Source organism: Pseudomyrmex gracilis, unplaced genomic scaffold (genome assembly GCF_002006095.1).
Source record: "Pseudomyrmex gracilis isolate BER0280 unplaced genomic scaffold, ASM200609v1 scaffold_50, whole genome shotgun sequence".
Taxonomy (NCBI): domain Eukaryota; kingdom Metazoa; phylum Arthropoda; class Insecta; order Hymenoptera; family Formicidae; genus Pseudomyrmex; species Pseudomyrmex gracilis.
Genome location: NW_018020634.1, coordinates 261,459 through 275,988, shown reverse-complemented (window position 1 = coordinate 275,988; position 14,530 = coordinate 261,459). Strand labels below are relative to the sequence as shown.

At 39.0% G+C, this 14,530-nt stretch overlaps 2 protein-coding genes across 3 annotated transcripts; both read left to right on the top strand.

The window, feature by feature from the left end:
• Positions 1–6,598: 6,598 nt before the first annotated feature.
• Positions 6,599–8,994, top strand: LOC109853563 (aminomethyltransferase, mitochondrial). 2 transcript variants are annotated; one of them, XM_020425791.1, is made up of 6 exons: positions 6,599–6,705; positions 6,962–7,372; positions 7,469–7,809; positions 7,888–8,207; positions 8,301–8,383; positions 8,530–8,994. In XM_020425791.1, the coding sequence occupies exons 2-6, from the start codon at positions 7,093–7,095 to the stop codon at positions 8,862–8,864; spliced, it is 1,359 nt and encodes a 452-aa protein (XP_020281380.1). In that variant the 5' UTR covers positions 6,599–6,705; positions 6,962–7,092; the 3' UTR covers positions 8,865–8,994. The 2 variants fall into 2 exon arrangements, with proteins under 2 accessions (XP_020281380.1, XP_020281381.1); XM_020425792.1 differs by having other exon boundaries at positions 6,600–6,705; positions 6,957–7,372.
• A 1,357-nt stretch (positions 8,995–10,351) lies between these two features.
• Positions 10,352–14,464, top strand: LOC109853561 (probable ATP-dependent RNA helicase DDX46). The gene is made up of 8 exons (XM_020425789.1): positions 10,352–10,536; positions 10,649–10,861; positions 11,058–11,205; positions 11,270–11,584; positions 11,685–12,003; positions 12,087–13,209; positions 13,294–13,825; positions 13,905–14,464. The coding sequence occupies exons 1-8, from the start codon at positions 10,517–10,519 to the stop codon at positions 14,325–14,327; spliced, it is 3,093 nt and encodes a 1,030-aa protein (XP_020281378.1). The 5' UTR covers positions 10,352–10,516; the 3' UTR covers positions 14,328–14,464.
• Positions 14,465–14,530: the final 66 nt, after the last annotated feature.

The following is a 14,530-nucleotide window of genomic DNA, read 5'->3' as shown; positions in this document are numbered from 1 at the left end:
CAGCCACACAAAATTCATATACACATACACACAAATGCACACACTCATACTCAAAATAGTATACAAAAAACTACGGTTCTTTAGTTACTATTCACATGTAGAGTTTTGTGAGTCTTCGATTTATGAAAAGTAAAATTAATCGCAATCCGCCGAAACATAGGTCATATTTGAATTTAAGCCGGCACCATTTTGTTTTTAATTTTTGTTACGGATCTTCCTTTTTCTCTTTCTTTACATATACACACTCTCCGGTAGGCTTAGTCGCACCTATTACTTTTAACGTAGTGCCCGTTAAGTGCACTACGATCACTCTTACTATCACACCTGCTGCTATTGCTAGAAAAACATATTAGTATCATCGCTTTATTATTATTACTATTATTATATTATGTTATATATATATATATATTATACGTTATATTATATAACATTATTATTATTAATATTATTATTATATTATTATTATTATTATTGTATTATTATTATTAGCAATGAATCCGAATTCGTGTTGTAAACTGTTCTGTCCTCGTTTGCGTGTAATACCATTAGGTGCATCAATGTGATAGATGTCTAGTTCTCTTTGTGTCAATTTCGATTTGTGATTGGTTTTCCGTTCTTCGTAATTTGATTTTTCTTTTTATATTTTGAATTAATCTCTCGTATAAATGTGGTTCCTCGCGTCGAAAAATTCGTAAAAATCGACGACACGGCTTCTTACGCAATAAAAAAAGAGAGAGAGAGGCAGATTGTAATTGTGTAAAAAATAGTATCTTTAAAATACGCTGACGATTGTCACATGGAGTTTAGGACACGTGCATTTATGAAAAACTTTTTATCGTTACCTACTACCTATTACCTTGTCAATGAAAAACACCAGGTGTATGAACGCGTGATTCAAGCGCGCGCGGAAGATCGCTATCTTCTTCACTAGTCGCGCTTGACGTGTCAATATTTCGGATATTAGTGAAAATATTTCTCTAGAATATATATATGTATATGTATGTACAAAACAAATGTATATGATTTATAAAACGCGCAACGCGCGAAATTAACGTTATATTGATCTCGATAATACAGCGCTCGTACACCCGGCAATATTCGTTATTAGTTAAACGCTATTAGTTATTATCAGTTAATGCTATTAGTACTATTGTCACTATTATTAGTTATCGCTATCGACTCTTGATGCATCCCTTGTCGATCGGCGAGCGAGATAACTATTTCGATTGCCTCCCTCGTCTCGAGTGTATTTCGTTGTTCGCGCTGTCGCATGTGCCTCTTTTGTATAAATTACATCAAAATTGTCTCGAAATCAGGATCTCCCGAAAGTGTGTTACGCAAATATACAAAGATACTTTCCATCTATTTACGGATATTAAATTTATACTTTTATACGACGATAAAAATAACAACAAATTATATGGTCGTACGTGTCGTGGAAGAGAAACTTTTACATCGTTCGGAAACTTTTTACTGCCAAATTAACGTTCGACAGCGCTAACCGGCGAAGTGACCTAATCGAGACGAGGAAAGGTGTGCGCGATTTGAGATGTTTCGACGGAGAATTAATGTCAATAAGCGCGATGACAAGCTAATAAGACTCGCCACGCGGCGAGAACGTCGAAGCGAGAGAAATGATGTTTTGTCCTCGCTTCGATCGCGTTCTGGTTGCAACTAGAGAAGCTATGGGATCCTCAAAGCGCCCACGTCGCGAGCTACGTACATTACGATTTCGGAAACGATTGACGCGCGAAAAAGAAATATGAGAAAAGAAAAAATAATATAAAAAAAAGTAAGCGTTATATAAGTAAGAAGGGAGAGAATAGAAAGAGAGAGAGAGAGAGAGAGAGAGAGAGAGTAAGAGAGAAAAAGTAAAGAGTAATTATATATTCACACCAGTCTCTTTCGGTTACGAGCCAGTTCCGCATTGTGTAGGATATGTCCAATTGATGATTACGATGTGAAGGGTAAATATCTAGAGAACGACAAACGCAAAGTTGAGAAAACGACGATAGTTGATTGATTGCGACTAACGGTGGAAGAGCGAGACCCAAAAATTGATAAATCGCAAGAGCCTTTTTGCACGAAAAAAAAACACGCATTACCGAATGAAATGCGTGCACTTCTAGGAACGTTCTTTTTGTTGTTGTTAATGCTGATGATAAATGATACGTCGATAAAAGATTTAAAAATAAAAGGTGCTTCTGTGCGACGGAAAGAGTTCCGGGCACGCGTGGAAGGAAAATTCGAAATTCGAAAAAAAAACGAAATCTTTTCCCTACCACGTACGCGACGATCCGATTCCGTCTCGCGTACGTGGGCAGTGTTCGATGAGAATTTAAAACAGGCGTCTGTTGAGATAACTGTTGGAATCAATTTTTCTGGACGATCAATCGACCGTCAATTATCCGTACGGAAGGCGCGGTAACGACGAGTAAATAAGATCGCGAAATAAATAGAAACGCGGATCTTTGAACACGTGATATCAACAACTTCGATCTTGTACGCTCGTTGTTACCGCGCGCGATTTTAGTCGAAAAAGATGCTCAATTTTTATCGATCAATCACATTCTCATATTCCGTGTTTAAGATACTCGAAAGATGTGCTTGATTTACGCGGCGCAAAATTTGTTGCACTAAAAGTCACGCAACGCTTCATCGAGATCCTTTTTTTTTGTTTTGTTTTCAAAACCGTACTTTTTTTTGGCAAGACTCACTCGTTTCGGCGACGATTATATTTTTTCAAAGGACTTTCTTGCAAATTCTGACGTTCGATATTGTCATTGGCGCGAAAAAGAATCTCGATGGAACGCCGCCAATTCTCTCGATCAAACATATCAAAACATAGCGTAGCCCCATGGTAGGGCGTTTACTACGACATTACTTTCGACATGTAATTAGATTGTAAGTAAATTTGACAAAATAAAGCACGCGTCTACGCGCGTTTGCGCGTAGACGTCATTGAACACTGCACGATCGATGATCGCGAGAATAAAAAAACAACTTATAAGATCAACGCGAGATATCGAGGACGGGGAAAGATCTGATCCTTGAAACATGTTTTAGGCTTACGATCGAGGATAAGAGTTCGTTAGATGTTAATGTCTGCGGAGCGAGTCGACTTGGCGTCTTCGTGGAAGTGATCTTCGTGCAAAAAGTTGTACTTTTCACAAAATTTTCAAACTCCTCTCAAAAGGTTTACATTGCGATGCGTAAAATTTTATCTGTGAGAATTGTATTTACGGTAATGAGAAAATCAATGTTCATGTGGCAAATAGATCGAGGAATTTCGTTGAACAAAGAGACTCGAACCGAGGAGATCACTTCGATCGCAGGATCGCGAGGCCGATTCGCGGGCGTGTAGATCGATGATATAGGGCGAAAGGAAATGAAGTTTATTAAGCGAGAATAAAATTCTTCGTGCCTCACGACTTCCGGCTGGACGACCTTTCGCGCAATTATATGATACTCGATAATCAATTCACACCTCGAATCGTTATTGGAACGAGAACGAATTGAGAAAAAATTCGGTTAAATTGTTGTACATACGCGAAACAAAAAAAATGATGCGAGGTACTCCCGTAAAGATCGCGTGAGATTCACTCCTTCGTAAGCGTAAAAAAAAAAGACACGGAAGCTCGTCGATTCCGGAAGCACGCGATCGGCCAGCCTAAATTTAAGATCTTTTTTAGAAATTAGCGGCGGAAAGGCAGATTATATATCGCGAGGGCGACTATCGCGCTGCAATTTTGTGAATGAGAGGGAGAGAGAGAGAGCAAGAGAGGGTTTGTTTGTGGATAAATTGTGAGACAAGGATGATCGAATTGACGAGTGCAAATTTGAATGCGAGTCGAGAGAAAGAGAGAGCCAGAGAGACAGAGGAGGAGAGAATGTGAGAATGAACGAGAAACAATATAAGTGCGAGAGAATGAGATATAAATGTGCGTGTATGAGAGATAGGAGAATAAACAAAATTTTCCTACCAAGAGGACTATCGCAACCGATGGGCATTATTAAGCGAAACTAAACTTTTCGGAGCGTTTTTTCGACGAAGAAAAGCGTCCAAAATTGTACCTATTTTCATTTTATAAATTATATATATGTATATGTATATGTATAGATATACGACGACCTAAACGATTATTATTGCAAGATGTAATTGCAAAAGAGAGAGAGAAAGAGAGGGAGTGAGTGCGAGAGAGAAAGAGCGAGTGTGAGAAAGAGAGCAAGATGGTATAGGAAGACGATGAAAAATAAGAAATTATTGTATCTATATTCGGAAAAATGATCGATGATGTATTCGAGAATCGTGATTATTATTATTATATATTATGATTATTGTGTATAGTTAAGGCGAAAATGGAATTTTAGACGAAATTATCGAACTCGAGGTATACATATAGGGAGTGTAAGTGAAAAGAGCGCACGAAATGGCGGTATGAAAGAGAAGAAAGAAAGAGAGAAAGAGAGAGAGTGCGTGCGAGAGAGAATTTCTCGATGGTGATTGCACATTGCATGTCGACAGACAACAAAACAAGTCCCCCTCCCCTCCAGTTATAAAGTCGATAGAAAAATTATGTCACGGCCGAATGAGAGCAAACAAAAAAAAACAAACGTTTTGAGATCGTGAATTTTTCGGGAAATTTCAAAATTTGCGCGAAAAACAAGAAAAAAGGCGAGTTTTTTCCATGTTTTCGAAAACCGCGGTTTCTTCCGATGATAAAAAAAAGAGTGATTCTCGTTTCCTTTGTACCAGGACCAAAAGAAAAACATAGCCGAATATATATCTATATATAAAGATATACATATATGTATGTGTGTATACGCGTACATACGTCTCACGTGTGTACGCGCATACGCAAATTGCAAAACACACGCAAACACGTGCGAGTGTGTCCGCGAGGGCGACGATTCTGCCGGATCGATACGCAATTGAGCGACTTTCGGACAACCAGAACGAGTGCCTCGGGCCCGATCCCGGTAGCGGAGACGGGTCCAGATTTGAGAAAATTCTTCGCCGGCGGATCGGCGCGCTCGCGGACTCGGGAGAGAGGAGAAGAGGCGACAGGAAGCATAAAAGTAGCTCGGGCAACAATAGTTTACAAGGTCGAAACAAGCAAAACGACAGGTTACAATAAAACAAAAATTACAATAGAACAATGTCGGAACAGCGGAAACAAAAATCGCGTTAACACGAGGCAATTTGTAGTTATATACTTTCTCTATCGCGCACAGATCGCAATTTTAGTTCTTCCCTCGCGATCGTAGATCGATCGTTGTTAGATTTTTCGACGCTCAAGGTGGTCGAGACGTTCGTATCCCTCGATTGAGAGAGAGTTTCTCGCGAATCAATCGGTTGAACATCGCGATTGAAAAAAAAAAAAGAAAAAAAAAAGAAGATTGCTCGATATCGATTGTGGGATTCGCGATGTTGTTGACGCCTTCCTTTTTCACCGCGACGTATCCGTTTTTTCTCACCAATACATATTGCATTTTTCCCTTCCCTTAGCAAACCTCCCGCCTAATTATAAAATATCTTTATGTGCGGTACACGAGAATCCCGCGGATATATCCCGTTTTCCCACCCCCTGCCCATCCCTCCGACCATCACCGAACATCCCCCTCACACAATCAGTCCCGCCCTTCCCCCTTAAGTCCCTCCACTACCAAACCGATTTACTAGTGTGAGTGAATGTGTCAACACGTGCAAGGATTTAAAAAGAGCAAAAAAAAGAAAAATCTAGAATTTCAAGGAGGAAAGGTGGAAAAAATGAGGATAGCGTCGAGCAAAATGCGATCGTGAGGATTGATTAAAAAAGGGAAAAAAGAGAAATAACCGGGAAAATATACACACACACACACACACACATTTGTCGGACTGTGTAGGGACATTTTGCATCAATTGTGTAAGACACGAAACAGAGGGAGAAAGTGTGCGTGTGTGTGAGAGAAAAGGGGAGATTAAAAGCAAAAAAAAGATTAAATAAAAGAGGAAGCGAAGTCGAGTGAGAATGCGCGTGTGGAAGATGCGAGAGCGAGAGGTAGAAGAGATCCTAAAAAGAGAGCGAGCGAGAAGATAAAAAACGGCGGAAGCTAAAAAACAAAATGTACGAACGAACATTGATACTGTCTTCGTTTTTTAAGGTCGTTTCTCCGTTCGACACGCTACTATATAAATATTGACATTTGTCATTGGATTATTACCGACGATGATAAAATATCATTATTATTATTTTTATTATTATTATTATTACAAAACTATATTATTATTACGATGATAAATGATTATTATTATTATTATTACTACTACTACTACTACCATTTATTATTGTCATTATTATCACAATTTATTATTGCGATGATGATCATTATTATTATTATTATTATTATTATTATTATTATTACGTGGTACAATAAAAATTTAATAAGCATATTAACAGTCTCGTGACTTACCCATCTTGTTACTCCACATAATGCAAGTAGCTTACTTATCACCGCTAGTAGTCGCATGATCCCTCTTACGTATGAAGATAGTGATAACTCTGTAACATAACACAAAAAAACAAGAAAGTTATGACACGCAGTGTGATATCGAAACTAATATACAGCACAGGGTCGGGACTAATGTCTTTCGTCTCACAGTTTTACTTATCTGTTCTATCTAAGAAAACACGTATCATGTGTCTCCATAGTTTCACTTTTGTTGTAATTATTACTCAGTTTATTACGAAGTAAAATATTAATTTATGAAAATATTTTTATAAGAGAGGTTATATAATAATTATTGATTTAAGCTATTAGACAAAGAGAGAGAAAAAAGAAAGAAATATGCGCAAATAATTCGAGTAATTAAATTTTAATAGATAAATACTTTTAACATTGCAAACGTATAAAATTTAATTTCTTTCATTTGCGTTCTAAACTTTAAACTTCTTGAGAGTTGTTTTATTTGTCAGTTTAGGCGTGTTCAGATTTGACATATGTATATCCGAGTCTGTGAGACAAACATCAAGGGTCATTTACAGCCTCAACGAAGCGACACGCTGTTAAGCCACGAGTTAGTTAATAGCAAAATCTCAAGAAAAGAGCATTATGCTTCGTTTCGGCAGCAAATTCGTAGTTTGTGACAACTTCGAAAGATGTGTGCACGTTTTGAACAGTGTCCGTGACACCTGCAGCTTGGCCACAATATCAAATGTGAGGAATGGGCGAAATAGTGGATCGACATTGCGTTCGAAATGTTTGATCGATTTCACGGTTTCTCGTACAACCGCCAGAGTGACGCGTTGGGAGTATTGTCGATGGTCATCAACGTTACCTTTTCATGAAATCCGGAGAACTTGTCTTTATGATTTTCACGTAAAGAATCAAGGTGAGATGTAGTAAATATTTTACTACAAATAAATAGTATGAATATGTTATTTCTCTCATTTTGTATTCATTTTGATATTATTCTATCTTCGCTTAGCAAAAATCGTCAATTTTGCCGGATGGTTGCTGCCAGTGCAATATCAAGATCCAATCGCGATTTCTCATCAACATACCAGATCGCACTCGTCGCTCTTTGACGTCGGTCACATGTTACAGACGAGCATTGTCGGTTCGGACGCCGGCGAGTTTTTGGAATCGCTTACTCCAAGTGATCTAACAAGTTTGCCAGACGGCACCGCGACTTTGACAATCTTCACCAACGACAAAGGAGGAATTCTCGATGATCTTATTATCATCAAGGATGACGAAGACAGGTATTTCCTTGTGTCTAACGCGTCTAGGCGGGAAGAAGACATTCGGCATATTTTAGATCATCAGGTGAGAAGTGCGATGCGTTACGTTTTTGACATAGATATAATTATGAAATACAATATTTGAATATTTTTCTACTTTTAGCAAGAATTTAAAAACGCTGGTAAAAGCGTATACATTAATTTCCTTGATCCTCTGGATCAAGGCCTGATAGCTCTTCAGGGTCCTATTGCGGCAACAGCTCTTCAACCAATCGTGAATTTCGACCTACAAAAACTGAAGTTCATGAACAGCGTGAAAACCGAGATTTTGGGCACCCGCGTCAGAATATCGCGATGCGGATATACCGGGGAAGACGGCTTTGAGATTTCGGCGCCTGGGAAAGAAATTACCGATATTGTCAAGAAAATTCTGTTCAATTCTGATGTAAAATTAGCTGGTTTAGGAGCTAGAGATAGTTTAAGGTAAAACAAACGTACGTCAACGATAAAAAAAAGGATAATAATATAAATTAAAACGAGACTCTGCTACTGAGATTTCTTGATCGATATTCGCAGGCTAGAGGCTGGTCTTTGCCTGTATGGCAATGACATCAATGAAGACACCACGCCGGTCGAGGCTGCTCTTACGTGGCTAATAGGTCAGTAATAAAAAAATCGATAATAAATCTGTCAATAATGTCTTTTTTCCGCGTTTCTTTTTAATACTTTGTTGAGTAAAATATCATTATTTCAGTTCTTTTTCTTTGCAAATTGTATTTTACATTGAAAAAAACATCTTGTACAGCAAAACGACGAAGAGTCGAGGCTAACTTTCCAGGAGCGCAACGAATACTTACACAAATCAAGACAGGCTCTACGAAGAAACGCATCGGTCTTTTACTGGGTCAAGGTCCACCTGCTAGGGCGGGCGCGCCAATATTGACGTCGGAAGGTGAACGTGTGGGCACCGTCACTTCCGGTGGACCGAGTCCGACCTTGGGCAAGCCGATCGCCATGGGATACATACCGACGGATTTGGCGCAGATCGGCAACGGAATGTTGGTCGAGGTTCGCGGGAAAACTTACAAAGCGACGGTGACAAAAATGCCGTTTGTAAAAACCAACTATTATACGAAATGATATTTCTAGTCTACAAGTATTTCATTCCTTGATCAGACTCGATCTATTAGCAATAACGTTGACTGCCACGTAAAATTTATCAATTGTTTTACTAGCTCTGCCGTTCAATAAAGACATTTTCATTGCTTTATTATCGAGCCTTATTTGTTTAATATCACTGTTATACAAATATATGGATATTTTTTCAAGAAAAACGAATTTTACCAAAGTATAATTTTGTTATACTTATTTTAAAACATTATATATATATATATTTTTTTTCTCCTCTTTTTTCTTCTTTTCAATATTAAAAGTTGGCATATTATCATATACCGGTAACAATAACATTATATGGTAATTGACTGATAAACTTATACTTTTCTATATACAGAGTGTCCGGTAATTGCCGTCTTACCGCTCGTAGGCAGGTAGAAGGGGTTATTCTAAGAAGAAAAGTCCTATACCACTTTAGAAGATTCGCAATAATTAACGAGATATTAATTAATAAAGATCCGCTAATCAGCGTGCATTTAGCGTAAGGACAGCCCAATCTGTCGCGTCGTAGCTACAATAATAAGCAAAATTAAGTTTTTCGAAGAAAGCGCGAACAGCCACGATACAATTGGACTCGTCAATTACCGTTATCAGCGAGTGCGCAATGCCAATTACTTATCAATGAGAATATTCGATACTTTATGATATTAGCATATTTACGTATGAGACGACAATAATAGCAAAAAATACGAACTAATTCGAGAGAGTTCATCGCGTCGCGCGTCGAACATTTTGTTTCTCATACGCGTAGCAGCGTGAAACAATTATATTCCTCATATCTCGCCCATTACGATTACTAGCAAGTGCACGATACTAATTATCTATTACATCAAACGCCCGACACTTTGTGGCACGTACGCGTTACGATATTTACGCGCGAGACAACAATAAATGCGAGAAATACCTCATAATTTGAAGAGAAGTTTTGTCTCGTGTTGTGCGTTTACTATGTCTGCCCGCCGGAACGAACATATCGAAGTGCGAGAAGGATCGAACATATCGAAGTGCGAGAAGTCGCGATTCTCGAAGTATCGACCGCGCGCGATGGCGCGCGCAATTCAAACGTAACGTACGCACGTAGTGATTCGATAAGAGCCTTCTACAATTAGATATTATATATCGGTTATTCTTCTGTAATTTGACTATGATTGGTCAATTTCTTGCTTCTGACTTCTGATTTATTACTAATATCTTATTGTAGAAGGCCTTTTAAGGCCGAAGCACAGACTTTTGCATAACGCATAACGGATAAGACATAAGAAAATCAACCAATCCAGCTTTTCGTTTTCATCCGTACTTCTTGTTCTAGAAAGCTGTGATTGGTTGATTCTCTTATGTCTTATGCATCATGCAAAAGTCTGTGCTTCGGCCTATAGATGTCCGTTTATACGCCAGTCTGCAATAGCAACCAAAAGCAACTCTCTCTAGTGCTGAAGAGGTGGTTCATGTATAATAAAAGAAAAATAGATGGCGCTGCCAGTTTTACTCTTAAAATCTTGAAGAGATATTGTGCACTAAAAGTTCAACAATAAATGAATTTTCTTTATGTTTTAGGTATTGATTGCTGTTTAGATATTAATTAGTGGTTTACACTGTTTACAGTTGCCTTGTAAGAAAATATGGTGCGAAGTAGCGACAAGTAAGTGCGATCTACATGTTTGCTATTTATAAAGTTTTAAGGTTATGCTTCTAACGCTTTTAAACTTTTGTTTTTGATGATAATTAATTATCGCAAATAAATGTTCACGTAGAGATAGACATCATCGACGAAGGTCGAGATCGAGATCTAGATCACGGTCAGGCGAACCTGAAAAGAAACGACGACGGTCCAGGAGCAGAGATCGGGAGAGGGACAGAGACAAGGGCCGACATAGGGAAAGGAGGAGTCGTTCGAGAGACAGAGATAGAGACAGAAGTGATAGAAGGGAACGTTCCGAGAGAGACAGGGATCGCGAGAGAAAACGGTACACTCTTTAAAAGCGCTTCAGAGTCTTATCTGAAGCAGTTATCCACATGGCACTCTTTTTTTCTCTCTCTGGTCACAATTATACCAAAAATTTTTTTGATAATACTTGGTGGTATTTTGACCCATGTTTTTGATTCCAAAAATTTGGAAACTATGAAATAATTTGTTGATATTGATTGTTCTCGGTATACTAGTGGAGACAGTAAAGAAAAGCGTCTTACAGGCTCAAAGTCTTCGCGATCTGGCAAAGAACGATCAAACAGGTCTCGGTCTCGTGACAGAAAAGATAAAGAGAAGGGCGACAATGAAGAGTTGCCTTTTGATCATACAAAGTTGGACAAGGTAAGTTTTCTGAATTTATTAAAACAATAAGCGTAATATTAAATTACATTTAATTTAATTGCAGGAGGAAGAACAGAAAAGGTTAGAGTTGGAGATGCAAAAGAGGAGGGAAAGGATAGAAAGATGGCGTGCAGAAAGGAAGAAAAAAGAACTGGAAGCAACAAAAAAAGACGGTAAGACATCTATTTTGGCAAATCTTCAGCTACCGATGAAAAAGTGGTCCCTTGAGGATGATAGTGACGAAGAGACTCCTGTGGTACAGAATAACAACAAGGAGGCAAAAGAAGAAGGTGTAAAGGAAGAGGTTGATGAGGTAAAAGAAGAAGTAAAGAAAGATGAAGAAGAAGAGATCGATCCGCTTGACGCTTTTATGGCTGAGGCAAGTGATATTTCATTAATAATATTTCATTTATTAGTTTTAATTTCTGTTAAAACTAATATGATTCTATACATATTCAAATAACATATCATGAATATAGGTGCAAGAAGAAGTGAGGAAAGTGAATAAACTCGACAGCAAAGCTCCGAAAAATAACAGCACAAATTCTGGAACGCAAAGTGGTGGTGTAGTCATTGTAACTGGTGTGGCCAAGAAGAAAGTTCAGAAACAAAAGGGTGAATTAATTGAGCAGAATCAAGATGGATTGGAATATTCAAGCGAAGAAGAAGGTGAAAATCTTCACGAGACCGCAGCCGGCATAGCAAATAAACAAAAACGAGAATTAGCCAAAGTCGATCATGCTACAACAGATTATCAACCATTTCGAAAATCTTTCTATGTTGAAGTTCCTGAAATTGGTACGTCTTTGTTTTTCCTTATATTATTTTTATAAAATATTTTATTTTTGCGTTATCTAAATATTTACATTGTTATGTTATAGCAAAAATGACACCAGAAGAAGTAGAAGCGTACAAGGAAGAATTAGAAGGTATTCGTGTAAAGGGTAAAGGTTGCCCGAAGCCTATCAAGTCTTGGGCGCAATGCGGCGTGACCAAAAAAGAATTAGAGGTGTTAAAGAAACTCGGTTACGAGAAACCGACGCCTATTCAGTGTCAGGCAATCCCAGCGATCATGTCGGGTCGCGATCTGATTGGTATCGCTAAAACCGGTAGCGGTAAAACGCTTGCATTTTTGCTACCAATGTTCCGTCATATACTCGATCAGCCGCCATTGGCCGATGGCGACGGGCCGATCGCGATGATCATGACACCAACTAGAGAATTGTGCATGCAAATCGGTCGGGACTCGAAGAAATTCACCAAGTCGCTAGGTCTTTCGCATGTGTGCGTTTATGGTGGGACTGGTATTTCCGAACAAATAGCAGAACTCAAAAGAGGAGCCGAAATTATTGTTTGTACGCCAGGTAGGATGATCGACATGCTTGCCGCCAACAGCGGACGAGTGACCAATTTACGTCGAGTAACATATGTGGTACTTGACGAAGCCGACCGAATGTTCGACATGGGTTTTGAACCTCAAGTGATGCGCATCATGGAGAATGTAAGACCAGATAGACAGACTGTGTTGTTTAGTGCGACATTTCCAAGGCAGATGGAAGCTTTAGCCAGAAGGATACTCACGAAACCGGTCGAGGTACAAGTTGGAGGACGTTCTGTCGTCTGTAAGGATGTCGAACAACATGTGGTCGTACTTGAAGAAGATCAGAAGTTCTACAAATTACTCGAGATCCTCGGACATTATCAAGATAAAGGATCCGCCATTGTGTTTGTGGATAAACAGGAGAACGCAGATACGTTGCTGAAAGATCTTATGAAAGCATCATATTCCTGCATGTCGCTTCATGGCGGTATAGATCAGTGCGACAGAGACTCGACCATATTGGACTTCAAAGCTGGAAGAACAAAACTGCTGGTAGCTACGTCAGTTGCTGCAAGAGGTTTGGATGTCAAGCATTTGGTATTAGTCGTCAATTACGACTGTCCGAATCATTATGAAGATTACGTACACAGATGTGGCAGAACTGGTCGAGCTGGAAATAAAGGGTAGAGTAGCTGAGCTTTGTCTCTTGAATTTTAACAATGCAAAATATCTTCACAAATAAATCATGTTGTTTCTTTTCTCCTTAGATATGCGTATACCTTTATTACGTCCGAGCAGGAACGTTATGCCGGCGATATTCTGCGTGCGCATGAGTTGGCAGGCGTACCGGTTCCGGAACCCTTACGTCAGTTATGGGAGGGATATAAAGCCCGTCAAGCTGCGGACGGAAAGAAAGTACATACGGGTGGTGGTTTCAGCGGTAAGGGATTTAAATTCGATGAATCAGAAGCTGCTTTGGCAAACGAGAAAAAGAAGTTCCAGAAAGCAGCTTTAGGATTGCAAGACTCCGACGATGAAGACATCGAAAACGATATCGATCAACAGATCGAAAGCATGTTGGCGCCTAAACGAACAGTTCGCGAGATAGCTAGACCGACTGCGACCAGCATTACGGTGCCAGGTCAGCCAGTTCCTAGTGCCACTGATAAATTGGAATTAGCCAGAAGATTGGCATCGAAAATAAATATAGCGAAGAATCTCGGCGCCGAGGCAAAGGGCGCTACTCAGCAAGCAGCGGAAGCCATACTCAAGGGTGCAGGACCTACAAATCTTATTACGGTAATTGAATATTTATATAAACAAATTTACACAATTGTTTTTTAATCATAAATAAATATTTTTTATCTCTTTATTTTAGGCAAAGACGGTAGCGGAACAATTAGCAGCAAAGTTGAATACTAAATTAAATTATCAGCCGCGTGAAGAAGATCTCGTAGAAACTGATGTGGAAACGGGCGAACAAACATTCCGCAAGTATGAAGAAGAGCTTGAAATCAATGATTTCCCGCAGCAAGCAAGATGGCGTGTCACAAGCAAGGAGGCTCTTGCTCAGATTTCGGAATATTCTGAAGCGGGTTTGACGGTAAGAGGAACATATATCGCGCCAGGAAAAACTCCGCCAGAAGGAGAGAGAAAATTATACTTAGCAATAGAATCGACAAGTGAATTAGCGGTGAGCAAAGCCAAAGCGGAGGTGTCGCGGCTCATTAAGGAAGAACTCATCAAGTTACAAGCATCTGGCGCTCACACCGCTTCGCGCGGTCGGTACAAGGTTTTATAAACAGTTTCGTGACATTTATACATATATACATGTATACATGCACCTTGACATACAAATTGTGGAATTTATATGCTTCACATACACATGTGAAAAATATTAGAAATTTATTAATATATAATAAATAACAATGTGAGACATTTATTTGTATTTAGTGGCATAATAACAAATTCTCTAACAGCTATAGAAGTATTATTTATTTGATT